At 35.3% G+C, this 14,305-nt stretch overlaps 1 protein-coding gene across 1 annotated transcript in view; it reads left to right on the plus strand.

The window, feature by feature from the left end:
* The window catches only part of Epha6 (EPH receptor A6), a 737,672-nt gene that overhangs the window by 480,164 nt on the left and 243,203 nt on the right, over positions 1 to 14,305 (plus strand). The window contains exon 8 of the mRNA XM_013024079.1: positions 13,571 to 13,679. Coding sequence (XP_012879533.1) covers positions 13,571 to 13,679 — 109 coding nt within the window. The remainder of the gene's footprint in view (positions 1 to 13,570; positions 13,680 to 14,305) is intronic.

Here is a 14,305-nt window from a genome sequence, read left to right on the forward strand (position 1 = left end):
AAACACAAAGAGGTGAAAATTTTCTGTTCATCCTTGTTTTGCTCTCTACTGTGCCATGTTCACATAAAAAAGTAGGTCAATGCCATTTTTTCTTATGAATGTTGAGGGGCATCTGGGTTGATTCCATATCTTTGCTATGGTAAACAAAGTAGCAGTGTGCTGGTAGCTTTAGTACACCCTCATTAGGAAATGGAAAGACCTGGAAAAATTATATTAAGCAGAGTAAGCCAGATCCAAAGGAACATAGGCTGCATGTTTTCCCTCATTTGTAATAATTAGAATAAGCAAATAACTCTACAGGTAAACCCAATGGATAGTAAAAGACAAATAATTATACTTAGACATGATTAATTAAACAACATTCTAAACATTTACACAAGAGGATATTCTTAGGAGAGGATCACAAGGGCCCAACAGCTATGTGCATATGATCATAGGAAATGATTCTTATCGATATGAACTCCAAGACATGGAAGCAAGTGGCTTTTGATTTTACTGTTTGTGGTTCTTTTTTTTCTTTCCTTCTTTTTTCCTTTGGTTATTGCCTTTTGTGGCTGTTTTTAATTTCTGTACCCTTTGTGTTTTATATAAGTTTATCTGATTTGAGGAGGGGAAGGAGAAAGCACAGAAATGGTGGGACAAAGGGTGAACCAATTCAGCAGTAATACTTACTAGACATTAAATTGGAAATGATGTATACAACTTGGTGGGGGAAGAAAGTCTGGAAAAGAAACCTGGGAGAGAATGACACTTTTCAAAAAGAAATGTACTCATTATAATGTAACTACCACCTCTCTGTACATCACCTTTACAATTAAATTTAAATTTTTTTAAATAAATAAAAGTAGTTCCTCTGAAATGAAAAAAGAAAAGATACAGGTTTCCTCCTGTCTCATACTTCCCCTATATTCACACATGCACCAGAAATGTGAAATTGGCTATAGACCCTAAAGCTAAATTACAAGAGAGAATTTGGTTGGTCCCAAACAGCTTGGATCAAGTCTCTCTTTCTACACCACTTCATATAACTGGCTACCAACAACAGAAAGAACAATCTTCTGGGGCCTTAGGCTGAAAGAGACAGTTTTTAGAGAACGCAATTTGTAGACACCCCTAGAAGGTGCTAAGAATTCAGAAGTTAGTCTTTACTGTAGGTTTAGAATATGAGTCCCCCCATTTTCATATCAATAGATGATTCAAATTGTACAAAAATAAGGTGCCACTATAGAGAAAAATACTTCTACTATACACGTTAAGCAACTAAATCATTTTGTTTTTGCTCAGATAAAAATAAATTATCCCCACATTTGCTCTGAAATGGGAAAGCAAAGTTAAATATGGAATCTGCTTCCATAACTCCACACACTCTAGATTGAGAGCTCAGAGTGCCACACCACAGGACACCATGGAAAAAGACGATTCTCACCTGGAAATTATTCAAAGCAGGTGTTCTAAGTCATCAAAAAGAAAATCAAGGAACAATACTCTGGTAGAAAAAAAGTTATGCTTAGCTGCAGATCTCTGCAGCATACTTTCCTGTATAAACCACAGACAAAGTACACTTGTGCAAAATGGAAATAGCTTGTCTTGTTGTATAGAGCTGTGATCAATTACCTTTGTCTGCCAAAGAAAAATGATTTTAGTTTTGACAAAGTTGATGATCCTCATTTTTTTTCTCTGGCAGCAGTAGGATAGCAGAATTATTTGTGTCCTAAAATCAATTCTAGTTATTGAAAAATTAAACCCCTAACAGCATATAAGAAAAGGCCATCTTTCTATCTCCTATGAGAGCAGATCTTCTGTATATCTAAAATCACTAATTCTAACTTGTAGAAAGTTAGTTTTAAGATGATGAATAAGCAAAATACTGGTTTATATTACATGACATTGAGAGCGTGTGTTTCAAGTACTGTTCTGTCTCTAGTTCAGTTTTAAGAGATATTTACTCACCCATCTGCAAATCATAATACTATACCTCATTTTTTTCCACTGTTAGGGATCAAAACAAGAGTTTTACATTCCATTCACATTCTATCATTCACACACTCTATCATTTAGATTCTATGCCCTTAAGTCTCATTTTTTAGTTTCCAGAGCATGAAGGAAAATTTTACTGAAAGATCAATATGCAAAGCAAAAATTCATATTTTCTTAAAAATAATACTACTAACTAGTTGGGTTATACTGTACCCCAAACAGTTATACTTCTAGCTTGAAGAGCTTCGCATGTGATTTGAAGGTTGGAAGAGTAGCCTAATAAAAATAACCGCGAAAATGTGTAAAATGGATGGAGACATCATTTGGTCTTTTAAAGTGTGAAAGAGAGAGGGGGAAAGAGAGAGAGAGAGAGAGAGAGAGAGAATTCCTTTGAGGCCTTGAAGAGGTTATATGATGATAAAAGTTTATATGAGGTAAATAGGTTGGTTGGTGTTCTGAAAAGATTTTAAACAATGATTCAAGCTTCCCTTAAACATATCTACTTTCAGGCAGAAAGCAGTAGCTTGTCTCTGTTATATGCCTAGACTCTAAATTATACTGTAGGCAATATACATGGGTCATAAAGCTAAGAGAAATTGGCCCCAACATTGATGGTTATCTGTACCTCCATAAATACTTCTACTAGAGCATAGAAGGCACAATTGTAAATTTGAAGCTGCATTATCATCAGCTGTGAAAATTAAGTAAAAGCCTTCCATTGGCTTTAATTTATTTGGCTCTAGTATTCTGGTATAATGAGTTTATAATTAGATGGGTTTGAATTGGGCAGATTCTCTAACATTCTAATTTTAACATGTTGTCTTGTTCAACTTGCCAGTAATGTTGTCTGCTCATTTGTTTTTATTTTGCCATTTTATTGCTTTGTTTTCACATCTATGCATTTTCATAAATCAACATGAGCTCTATTAAATATAGAGCAGATATAATTAAAGAAAAAGTGAATAAATAAATAGAAGTCTCTCCTGGTGATGATTTAGTATTCTCAACGATTGCAAAAGGGTGATTTAGAAAGGTAAGAAAAAAACCTGAATCTATTTCACCTTCCAATCCAATCCAATTCATCTAGGAATAGGACAACAGTGGAGGAAATTTGAAATACAGAGAATATTACAAAGTTAGAGAACATTCAACTCATGCAACTTAATAAACAATAAGAAGGTACTAGTACTAAGTTGGAAATATAAAGACCTCCACTAATATAAGCATATACATAAGATCAAATTATTTCTTCTTAGCTCTATTTTTTTTGTCGGTCGTGGGGCTTGAAATCTTGAGCTCAAGGCCAGAGTCATCTCAGTTCTTTATATTATATAAAAAAATGTATCAAACACCCAACAGGCTCAATGAAAAGTGGGATCTTACTGTAAAATAATGTGAAACTCAAGCCAAATGCAGGCTTCATTATGTCCATAACAATTTCACAGTCACAACTCCATTGTATCTGCCAGATTTATCATAAGACAAAGTCTTCTCACATGTTTGCAAAAAAGCTACTTGTCCAGAAAATGTTGCTGTTTTAAGTAAACTCACATCTCTGTCTATTCTGAGGACCAATAATAACGAGAAAAACACAGGCATTCTAACTAATATCACTTTAACTTTCTCTCTGGTATTCCTGGAATACTAGTCTAGCATCCTCTTGCATTTCAGGCAAAGTGCATGCAAACAGCTCCTGGAGATGTGCTGTTTGCATCCAGGATGCTGTTCTTCAAAGCAGAATGTCCCCAGATCCACTCCCTTTGTGGGGATGTGTAGATTTCTTCTCTTCATTGCAGATATAGCTTAAGATTGACCTCCTTTCAAAACTAAAGCCCTCATTTGCTTTCTCTATCAATGTTCTCACTCTCTACTCTTCCTTTAGGACCCTTACCTGTGTTTATTTTAGAAATGAGTTCATCATCCTGTAATGAATGCTTATGTATCTACCTATGTCACCAAAGAGAAAAGTGGGCGAGATTGAGAAATCATGACGCAGCTTCCTCTCCAAGCTCCATATCACAGTATTGAGCAGATGTTTTTTCATTTGTTTTGTCAAGGTTTGAGCTCCCATGCTAGGCTGCGCTCCACCAATGGAGCCATGCCCCTCGCCCAACAGGAAGTATGGTCTTTTAAAAGAACAGACATGTAGATATGGAGAAAAAGACATAAACCTTTCCATCACAATAATAGTCAAAGACATATGCCAACTGCTGGGAGCCAGATGAGATACAGACAATTACAGATTAAGTCTTTGACATTTAGAAGGTTGACAAAAGCTTCAACTGCTAAAATGCCTCAGATATGTCTGGTTTTTAAATTTGTCACTTGAGACCTACCTAAGGCAAGGCATTTTGACCACTCATTAATGAATACGAGAATCTCTTTAAAAAAACATTCCCCAGCATTCCTGCCTCTGTGCTTCTGTCTCTCCATCAGGCCATACCAGACTCACATTTTCCAATTATCCCTGTGTCATTTGGCATTTTCATCTGACAAGTAAATTGAGGTCATCAAAAGTACATCTTGAGATCTTTGGTGGTTCAGGTTAGCCACAGTTTGACATACTGATTACCTTGTTTCTAGAGAAGAAGCAGAGCACCAGAAAAGATATTGCTGTGAAATCACTTTCTGAAAACAGTATTATGCCTGTGCCGGCTCCTGCTCAACAGAAAAGACCCACAAGACATGCCCATCCAGCTGAGTATTCATTCATTCAACAGCTGGTTTGAGTAGAACGCACAGCTTCCTGCCTTTCTCTCTCTTGATTTCTAATCTTAAAAATCATTTTCCTGTTGGTAAATGGTGCCAGCTATTAAATTAGTTTAAAAAATGAGCATGTTCATCCAGCACCACGTTTATACCTTTCCATCTAAATGGTTATTTCACTTAAGGTATAGGTAGTGATATTTAGGAAAAAATATGTAAGTTCTGATTATTTTCTACTAATTTAGCTGAACATATAAAATTCCAACATACAAATGATTAAGCAATCATTTATAAACCAAAAACAGGTATAAGGATTAACTTTGCTATATAAACCAAACATGATAATGTGTTCTTTAGTTTGGGATAGTATATATATATATATATATATATATATATGTATGTATATATATATATACTATATATGTATGTATGTATATATATATACTATATATGTATATATACACACATATATGTATATATGTATATATGTGTGTATATATGTTCTATATGTACATATATAACATATCAAAATATTTGCTCTCTGTCTTTTGCATGAATATATGCTTACTCATATTTATACTGTGTAAAATCATTATGTTAATCCCTGGTTCTTTAGAAAGTTGAACGATATTATATCTGGCCTCAAGAAACGACAAGTTTAGGATGTGCTAAGCAATCAAAACCCTCAGAGAAGGATTTCTTTTGAATATTTTTTATAATTGAAGTTTTTAGCCAGGGGCTTGGTTTTTAAAGTATTATTCTTATAGCTTTTAAATGTTTTGCAAAGGAAAGAACAAACTTTTGTCCCTTTAAATAAAGTATCTTAGGTGTATCTTACTAGTTTTCATTCTTTTTGGCAGTAATTAGTTTTGAATTTAGGACCTTATACTTGATGGGCAGGAGCTCCTACCACTTGAGCAACACCAGCACGCCTGTTCTGTTTGCTTTAGTTTTGAATAGAGTCTTGACATTTATGCTTTGGCCATCTTGGCCTCTGATCCTGCTGTTCACATGTCCTGTGTTGTTTAGATAACAGGCCCAGGCCACCAAGCTCAGCTTGTTGTTTGTTGAAATGGAGCACATGAACTTCTTGCTCAATCTGTCTTCCAACTACAATCCTCTCGACCTTTTTCTCTGTCATAGCTAGCATTATATATTGAGCCACAGTACTTAGTTTATCTTGCTATTTTTAATTGACCTTAGATGATCATGTCAATATAATGAGTTATAACGTAGTGAGCTATTTTCTGTTTCTTGAGGTTTTGGTGGTGGGGGTGGTATGTGTGTATATATGTGTACATGCATGTGCACATGAATATACACCTTCAGTGAAGGAATGAACCCATGTCCTTGTACATATAAGGCAAGTACTTTAAACTTGAGCCACACCTTAGCTGTTATGTTTATATAGGGTCTTACTAACTTTGTCCCATTTGGCTTGAAACTTGTGATCCCCGTATCTTTCCTTCCTTTTATATGGGATAACAGAAGTGCTACTCCTAGAGTTTGAAAGTTCCTAAACTCTGTCTCCCAACAAGTATGCATTTTCATATATCAGGGCATATATTTAATGTCCCCCTCTCCGTCTGTTCATCAGTGTGCAAAATACTCATCTCTCTTTTCATAATCTCAATGCCACTCCATTTCTAACTTTTTGCTACCTCAATGTTTTGTGAACTTTGAAGGCAATAACTATGCTTGCAGTAAAAGCATGAATATATATTTTATATTCTTGTTAACATTTCAGCCTTCATCAGATGTCTTTCCAGAGGATAATTTCTTTTTGGTTATACTTTTCATTGTATATCTGCCTTTCACATAACTGAGACTTCCATCTCTCTGATTTCAAATACATGTGATACACTATGTAAATGGACTAGGAAAGTGGATGTGGAAACTGAAGAGAATGAGGATGAACCCAAGGAACTTTCAGACCAATGTCAAAGATAAACAACGGCAAAGGAGAAAACCAAATTCAGACTTTGTTTGGGTTTCCTCCTGAACATCTCTAAGGATGATGCATGGAAGCTGTGCAGAAGATTCAATATTTTAAAATAACGTGTAATTTGGAAGAATAAATTATTTATCCATGTTAGATGGGAAGAAACACTGTGGAAAGGCATTGCAACCAAAAAGAAAGCACAAAAATAGTCTACACATCTTAGGCTGAAGCCTGACTTTACACTGTGCTAATAGTAATAAAAATAATGTGATCAAACATCAAAAGATATTTGAATGGGGAAATAGATCATAGGAGATTGATGGTGATGATGATGATGATGGTGGTGGTGGTGGTGGTGGTGGTGGTGGTGGTGGTGGTGATGTAGTGGTGATGGTGGTGGTGGTGGTAGTGATACCCATACTTTCAAGTCTAGGCAGATGAAGGATGATATACTGATAGTATCATCTATGAAGTCATAAGAGGATATTCTTATAGAAGAAGCATTTCTCTATGGTATATTTGTATCCTCAAATCCTCTATCTCCCTGAGTATGTGGAGTTCAGATGGTCAAGAGTAATTGGTCTCCATTTTACATTGCTGAGTATGTATTTCATTCTCATAAGATTAAGTCAATCCTAGCCCATGACCTGAGAGGAGAATTTTCCTGTATTATTTACCAATAGTCACATAATGAATTAATTTCCTGGATGTTTTCAATACATTACTTTATTGAAATTTAGTCTGTGCTTTAAAGTCATTTTAATAAATGATAATGATTTTTTTTATTTTGGGAAAGGAGATGAAGAAAGAGGTACAAGTGATAGGGTGAGATCAATTGGAATATATCATAAATATGTGTGGAATCAGCCCCTCCCTCCACCAGCACAACTAATGTAAGCTGGAAAAAAACATTAAAATGATTGCTTTTCCAACTGGGGAGTATTTTTAAGAAAGACTTTGCTTACAACATCATGTAATTTCTAGTAAATTTGAAAAGATTTTCATAACACAAAATAGTTAACTTGAGAAAGCTATTCCACAGAAAATGACATGGGATACAAATAACAGATTTTTTTACTTTGAAATGTAAATATAAACTAGAATAATCTTGATTGCAGGGAGACAAAAATCACAGCCTCCATACAAGAAAATACTTTGGATAAAAATAGCTAAATTGCTTTTCTCTTGCTTTTCTAAAGACATGAAATCTTTTCTTTTTTTCTTTTTAAGTATTTGGTTTCCAAATAAAGAACTTTGATTTTTGTCTTCTGTAAATAGAATAAACAAAAGTAGACCTCGCTTAATAATGGCATACTAATATATGCCAAGCACTAGCTAGGTGCTAAGTCCTTACTTCTAATATTTCATTTCTTTTATTTTTAGGCAATTGCTTTCTCTTAAGGAAGTAGAGTTCTTTCCAAAAGCACAAAATGAAATGTATCATTTTAATATACTTATCTTTTCCTAAGAATACAATCACATTCTGTTTAGCCAAAGAGGATTTCCAATCAGCTATCACAAATGAAATTCATTCTTTACCTGGATTTCATTGTGGTTGTTTTGAAGGAAGTTAGCGCTCTTCAGACACTATGCATGAAAAAAGTTATAGATATATTTTCTCCTCCAAAACTAATTATCAGTAACCTTCTCTTCAAGAATGAGAAAAGAATACATTACTACTTTTGTGAATAGCTATACTGTACTTTTACAAATCCTTCAGATAGACAATTTTATAGTTTGCTTGTCTGCTTAAGTGAATCAGGTCAGTGAGGCCTAGTAGCTAAAAAATAATCTCTCTTTTCCTCCTTTTTTTCCAAAACAATTATCTTTTCCATACTTTCCTCACAGCTGACTCATCTTGAGACAATACTTTATCCTTTTCTTTCACTTTAGTTTCTTTTTTTTGGTAATGAGACTCACAACATTTTCTGTTTAGTTTCTCTCTTCCTCACTGAACTGAAAATCCATTAACCTAGTACCTGTCTGTTTTGTTTATCTCTGTAGCTTAGTGTTTACTTCAGTGCCTGGTATGTAAGAGTTGCTCAGTAAATATTTGTTGGCTAAATTCATTCTGTTTTATTTTGCTTTCATTTCATGTTTTGGTTTGTTTGTTTGAGATAAGGTCTTAGTGTGTACGTTGGCTTACAACTCCTAATGTAGCTCAAATAGCCTCTGACTCACAATCCTCCCACTTCAGTTCCTCAAGTACTAGGATTACACTCTTGTACTACTGCAGTGGGCAAAAATTAATCCGTTTTTAACCTCAGATGAACAAATCTGAGCTTAAGCTACTCAACCTCACAAAATGTACAAATGTAAATGCTCTAGTAGTTCCTGCCTTTCAGGCAGCATTGTCTCCAAGCAGACAGAATAACGGCAAATTAATTCATGTTGGGAATTCTCTTTTCAAATGAAATGAATAGCTACATTTAAGATAAATCTTCCTTACATTTCAAGGGAAGAATGGGAATGTAGAGTTTATCTACATTAGTCAACCTTTTCTTGCCTGAATCATCCAGAACATAAGCCCTTCTGTTCAGTGAAACATTTGTTAAGGTACTACTGTGGATTAAGTCCAATCAGTTGGATTTATTTTTCTAGTAACAAAAGGTCACAAGCCTGATGATTTAAGATGATAGATCACAGATTAAAAGCCCAAAACAATTGTCTTCCACACACAGTAAGGGTGACCCCTTCCCATTGTCTACCAGCTTCATTGTCACTAAATATTCTTGGGCATATGGCTGCCTAACTCCAGTCTCTTCCTCTATCTTCCTGTGGCCTTCTCCTCTTTGCCTTCTCCACTTCTGTGTCTGATAAGAACACTTGTCACTTGATTTGGGGCCAGGGGACAATCCACAAAAATCAAGGTGCCCCATTTGTATGTGTAACTAACTTCCCTTTTTGAGGATGAGGATGCCATTTGATTGTTCAGAAGCCAAATGAAGAAATATTTACTCATGGAACTGGCATTCCAATGAGAGTTACCAAATAGTAATTGCAACTGAAATATTATAGGGTGTTTGGTAGAAGTAGTCTAGTGATCTATGATACCATTGTCCAAATGCCTATCTAAATGTATGTATCAGGAAAAAAATGTTCCTGAGTTAGATAAAGGAAGATTAAATTTGAATTGGCCTGTAGGGAAAGCTTAGTTCTTTTAAGAACTGAAAGAAATTCATCATAGCCAGAGAATGATGAGATCAGTCTGGAGATCTATGTTAGAGTCTTGTAGAAAGCCTTATTACTGAAGTTAAGGACTTTAGAATTTATTCTGAGATGAAGTTAGAATGCTGTGATGGACCAAAACTAATGTGATATAAGGCAAAAAGTAATTTCTCTGAGGACCAAGGGCCACAGCAGAAATCTGGATATGTGTTTTGTTTCCATATGGTAAATCTCCTTTTTTGTGCCATTCAACTATAGCCTTAATGGATAACACAGTGAAAGTGCTCTAGAAAATTGTGACAAGAATGTTAATTCAGTGTTCTTACACGGTCAACATGAAGCCAAGGTGAAACAAAAGCATTACTGCTCTAGGGTAGCAGAAGACCTGGGTCAAGTGGTTTCTCCTGTGAGTGAAAATTGTAGTTTTCTAAAACTACCAAGAGACTTAAGAGACTGGCACATCAGAATCAAATTACTAGCTTTCCCCGTAGGCCAGTAATACAACTACTTCCATTAGGAGTGATAATGGTACCTACCAATCAAGTCCACAAAGACAAATTTGCTAATGGATTTGAAGCTCTGTCTTTACATGGTGCTAGGAACAAGTATGGACTACAGCTGATGAACATGATAGCATAGTTGTTGTTTTTTCTAATCATCCGAGTTCCATCATCTCCCCCCACACTCTCATTAAGTACTTTTATATCCAACTACCCTGTTTATTTGTATATTTGGTTACATAGAGCAGAGTATTCAGGTTTCCTAGCAAAGAAGTTTATGAAATAACTATACCTGTTTATTCATTTTTCATAGAACCACAACTTAATATTACTTTACCCACTAAAAATTTTAATTAATCCACAGTTTATTAATATGTAATCAAAAGTAGGTAAAAAGAGATAGATTAGTAAAAAGTTATTTAATTCAACACCTTTTTATAAAAGGGATCTTAATTTTTTGTAAACACCTACTTATGTAATCTTATCCACCATCTGAGTTTAAATGCATGATTCAAATAAATTAGTTGCTCCCTGGAGACTATGAAAATATATGCTCCATTTTCAAGTCTCAACTGTATTATATACTGTATAAATACAGCAGTTTCTATATAAACAATATTTTATTTTTTAAATGTCATACTCTTTATCTTCCAAAATTGATGTTGTTAACAACATCAATTTCTTAAAATTTTCTATTTAATAATTTCCAATAGGAAAAGGTGACATTTGAGAGCACAACATTAATTCCCATGCTATCAGTGCTATTTTGAAGATTAGGAAATTCACTGAAGAACTAATGCAAAAACTTCAAGACATAATTTACTGGCTAAGATGCAACTATTTAACTTGTCTCTGGCAATATTATGAGCTAAAACACAATCTTATAATAGATTGCTTGAAATATCTTGCCTAAATCATAGCAATGAAAATCTAATTCCATAGTTTCATAAGTTTTCCTTACTGGAAACTGAACATAAGTGGCTTTTTTATTTTATTTACATCTAGATTTTATTGTAAAAAAATCCTCTTAAATGCTGTAACTGGTTTGTTAATGACTCAACAATACCAGCATTTAGATATTGTTTAGTAGATATATCATTTTTATGAGATGTTAATGCATAGTGTACTACATACTTAATTCACAGATAAAAAATAACTTTAATAGAAATTTAAAGTATTCAAGTTTAAACATATTTATGGTAGAAAACTATGCAGTTTGTTTTTCAGTAGTATGTACTTAATACTTTTTTTGATTCACTTTGTTTCCTATAACTTATAAGATTAACATATACTTATAGTAATGCAATCTTTTAAGTTTTATTAAAATTAAGAAAGTTACTGATTTAGTGTTATGGGATATTGATAAGTATTAATTATTGATTCAATACTATTTTAGTGATAAAGAGGGAGCAGAATTTTTTTTAATATTGGGAGCCTGAATTCCATACCTCCATGTAAGCAATCTCTTTAACTTCTTTGTGTTTCATTTTCCTTACATTACTTCTTTATTAATAACTACTAATGGTATGTGCTGATATGATTCACCTGCTATACTTCAGCAACTTAAACTCATTCAATAAGTATACAGTTATACAGCAAATGAAAACAGGTAGTGAATTTATTGTATTAGTGCATTTTAAGACATTTGGAAGATTAGTGAAATGTATTCCGATGCAGTTTTAATATAGTTTGCCTGCCTACTATCTTTGATGTTCTGGGCTCAATCTTCAGCCCTGAAAGAAAAAAAAGACGCTCTTTGTCACCTTTATGTATATCCTGTGCTATGGAAATGGAAACATTTGAATTTAGTTGTATGAAATATTTAGGAGCCCCTTTTGGTTTTTTTTTGTTTTGTTTTGTTTTTTGGGTCCGGTCGTGGGGCCTAAACTCTGGGCCTGGGCACTGTCCCTCAGCTCTTCAGCTCAAAGCTAGCGCTCTACCACTTGAGCCACAGTGCCACTTCTGGCTTTTTTCTTTTTGCTTATGTGGTGCTGGGAATCGAACCCAGGGCCTCAGGCATGCAAGGCAAGCGCTCTACCACTGAGCCACCTTCCCAGCCCCTTGGTTTGTTTTCTGATGGTACTTTCAACGCAGAGTCTCATGCTATTGTTGGGCTCTCTTGTTCACTGTTAACACTCAACCACTTGAGCCTCACCTCCAGTCCCATGGTTCACCAGTTAAAATTGGAGGTAGAGTGTTACATACTTTTTTTATTCAGTTTTTTATTGTGAAAATACTGTACAGAGGGGTTACAGTTACATGAGCAAGGTAATGAGTACTTTTCTTATCAAGCATTGTGGCCTCCTCCTTTGGTTTTTCCCCTACCATCCTTTCCCTCCCACCTCCTTACTCCCACTCCCCCTCTATTCCCACCCCCCTCCCCACTCCCACCCCGCCTAAATTTTACAGTTTGTTTTCCCACATAGCGACATAGCATCCTCTACATCTCATTGTTGCAATGGGTCAATCTGGATCCCTATTTAAACAATTTGATTACATACTTTTTTGCCCTCCCCTAGGCTAAAACCACAGTTCTAGATTTCAGCCACCTGAGTAGCTAAGATCACTGATGTGAGCCACCTTTTCTCAACTATGAACATGTTCGTTCTTTCTTTCTTCTTCTTCTTCTTCTTCTTCTTCTTCTTCTTCTTCTTCTTCTTCTTCTTCTTCTTCTTCTTCTTCTTCTTCTTCTTCTTTTTCTTTTTTTTTTCCAGTCGTTGGACCTGAACTCTGGGCCTGGGCCCTGTTCCTCAGCATTTCAGCTCCACTTCTGGCTCTTTTATTTCCTGCTTATATGGTGTTGAGGAATCAAACCCAGAGACTCATGCATGCAAAGCAAGCACTCACTCTACCACTGAGCCACCTTCCCATCCCTAGGAGCATGTTCTTAAAGGGACTTCATACAAGAGTATTGTATGCATTGTGGGATCAGATGACAAGAGAGTCTGTAATGCTGGGTCTATTAGCTAAAGGGAAACTAAGATGAGCAATAAAGTCTTTGGTCCAGTTGTTGATTCCATTTTGAAATATAACCTTAATCCCCAAATTCAGAATATTAAGAATCTACTTATTTACTGGCATTTTTATGAGTAAGAATATCGCCTCTCCAGACCCATACAGCAATCATATATTTTGGGTTAGGCCTATTTCTGAAACAAGGCTACATATCACAGGTGGCTTTTGGAACCATTGCCATAGTTCCAGTTTATATCACAAGACAGTAATTTGACCATGATGTCTTACCCATGGAAATTTCAGTATTATACCTTTGTTTCAGCTTCTGACATGGCGGCCGAACAAGGGCAGATCCTGGTGATAGCCACTGCGGCGGTTGGGGGATTCACTCTCCTGGTCATCCTCACTTTATTCTTCCTCATCACTGGGAGGTAATGGAAGCATCTCATGTTAGCTCTAAAATTGTGAATATTCACTTCTTTTTTTATGATTTTATTGTGAAAATACTGTTCAGAGGGGTTGAAGTTACATGAGCAAGGTAATGAGTACATTTCTGATCAAACATTGTTGCCTCCTCCTTTGTTTTTCCCCTACCATCCCTGCCCTCCCACCTCCACAACTACACTCCCCCCCCACCTCCCCCCTTCTGACTAAATTATAAAGTTCATTTTTCAACATCTCATTGTTACAATGGGTCAACCTGTATCCCTATTTAAAATTTTGCTTTTTCCCTTCCCCTCCCCAAATTATACCAACATCAAGTACAGTGAAAATACGGGTTATACCATGGGGGAGGAACATGCAAAGCAACAAAAAAATCACATGGTACCTTATAAATATGCTAGAAACAATAGCAAGAAAGGAAAAGACACTTTTGTCCCTATCTTGGGGTTCATTTCCATTAACTTCATCTTATCTGGTCATATGTATATAGCTTTTGATCTTTTCTACTTGTCCCAGACATATACTAGTTATTGCAAATAAGGGAAACCATGGGACCTATGTTTCTTTGGGCCTGGCTTACTTCACTTACAACAAATCCTCAAAGAAACAACTG

The sequence above is a fragment of the Dipodomys ordii genome, unplaced genomic scaffold, assembly GCF_000151885.1.
Source record: "Dipodomys ordii isolate 6190 unplaced genomic scaffold, Dord_2.0 Scaffold73, whole genome shotgun sequence".
Lineage (NCBI taxonomy): Eukaryota > Metazoa > Chordata > Mammalia > Rodentia > Heteromyidae > Dipodomys > Dipodomys ordii.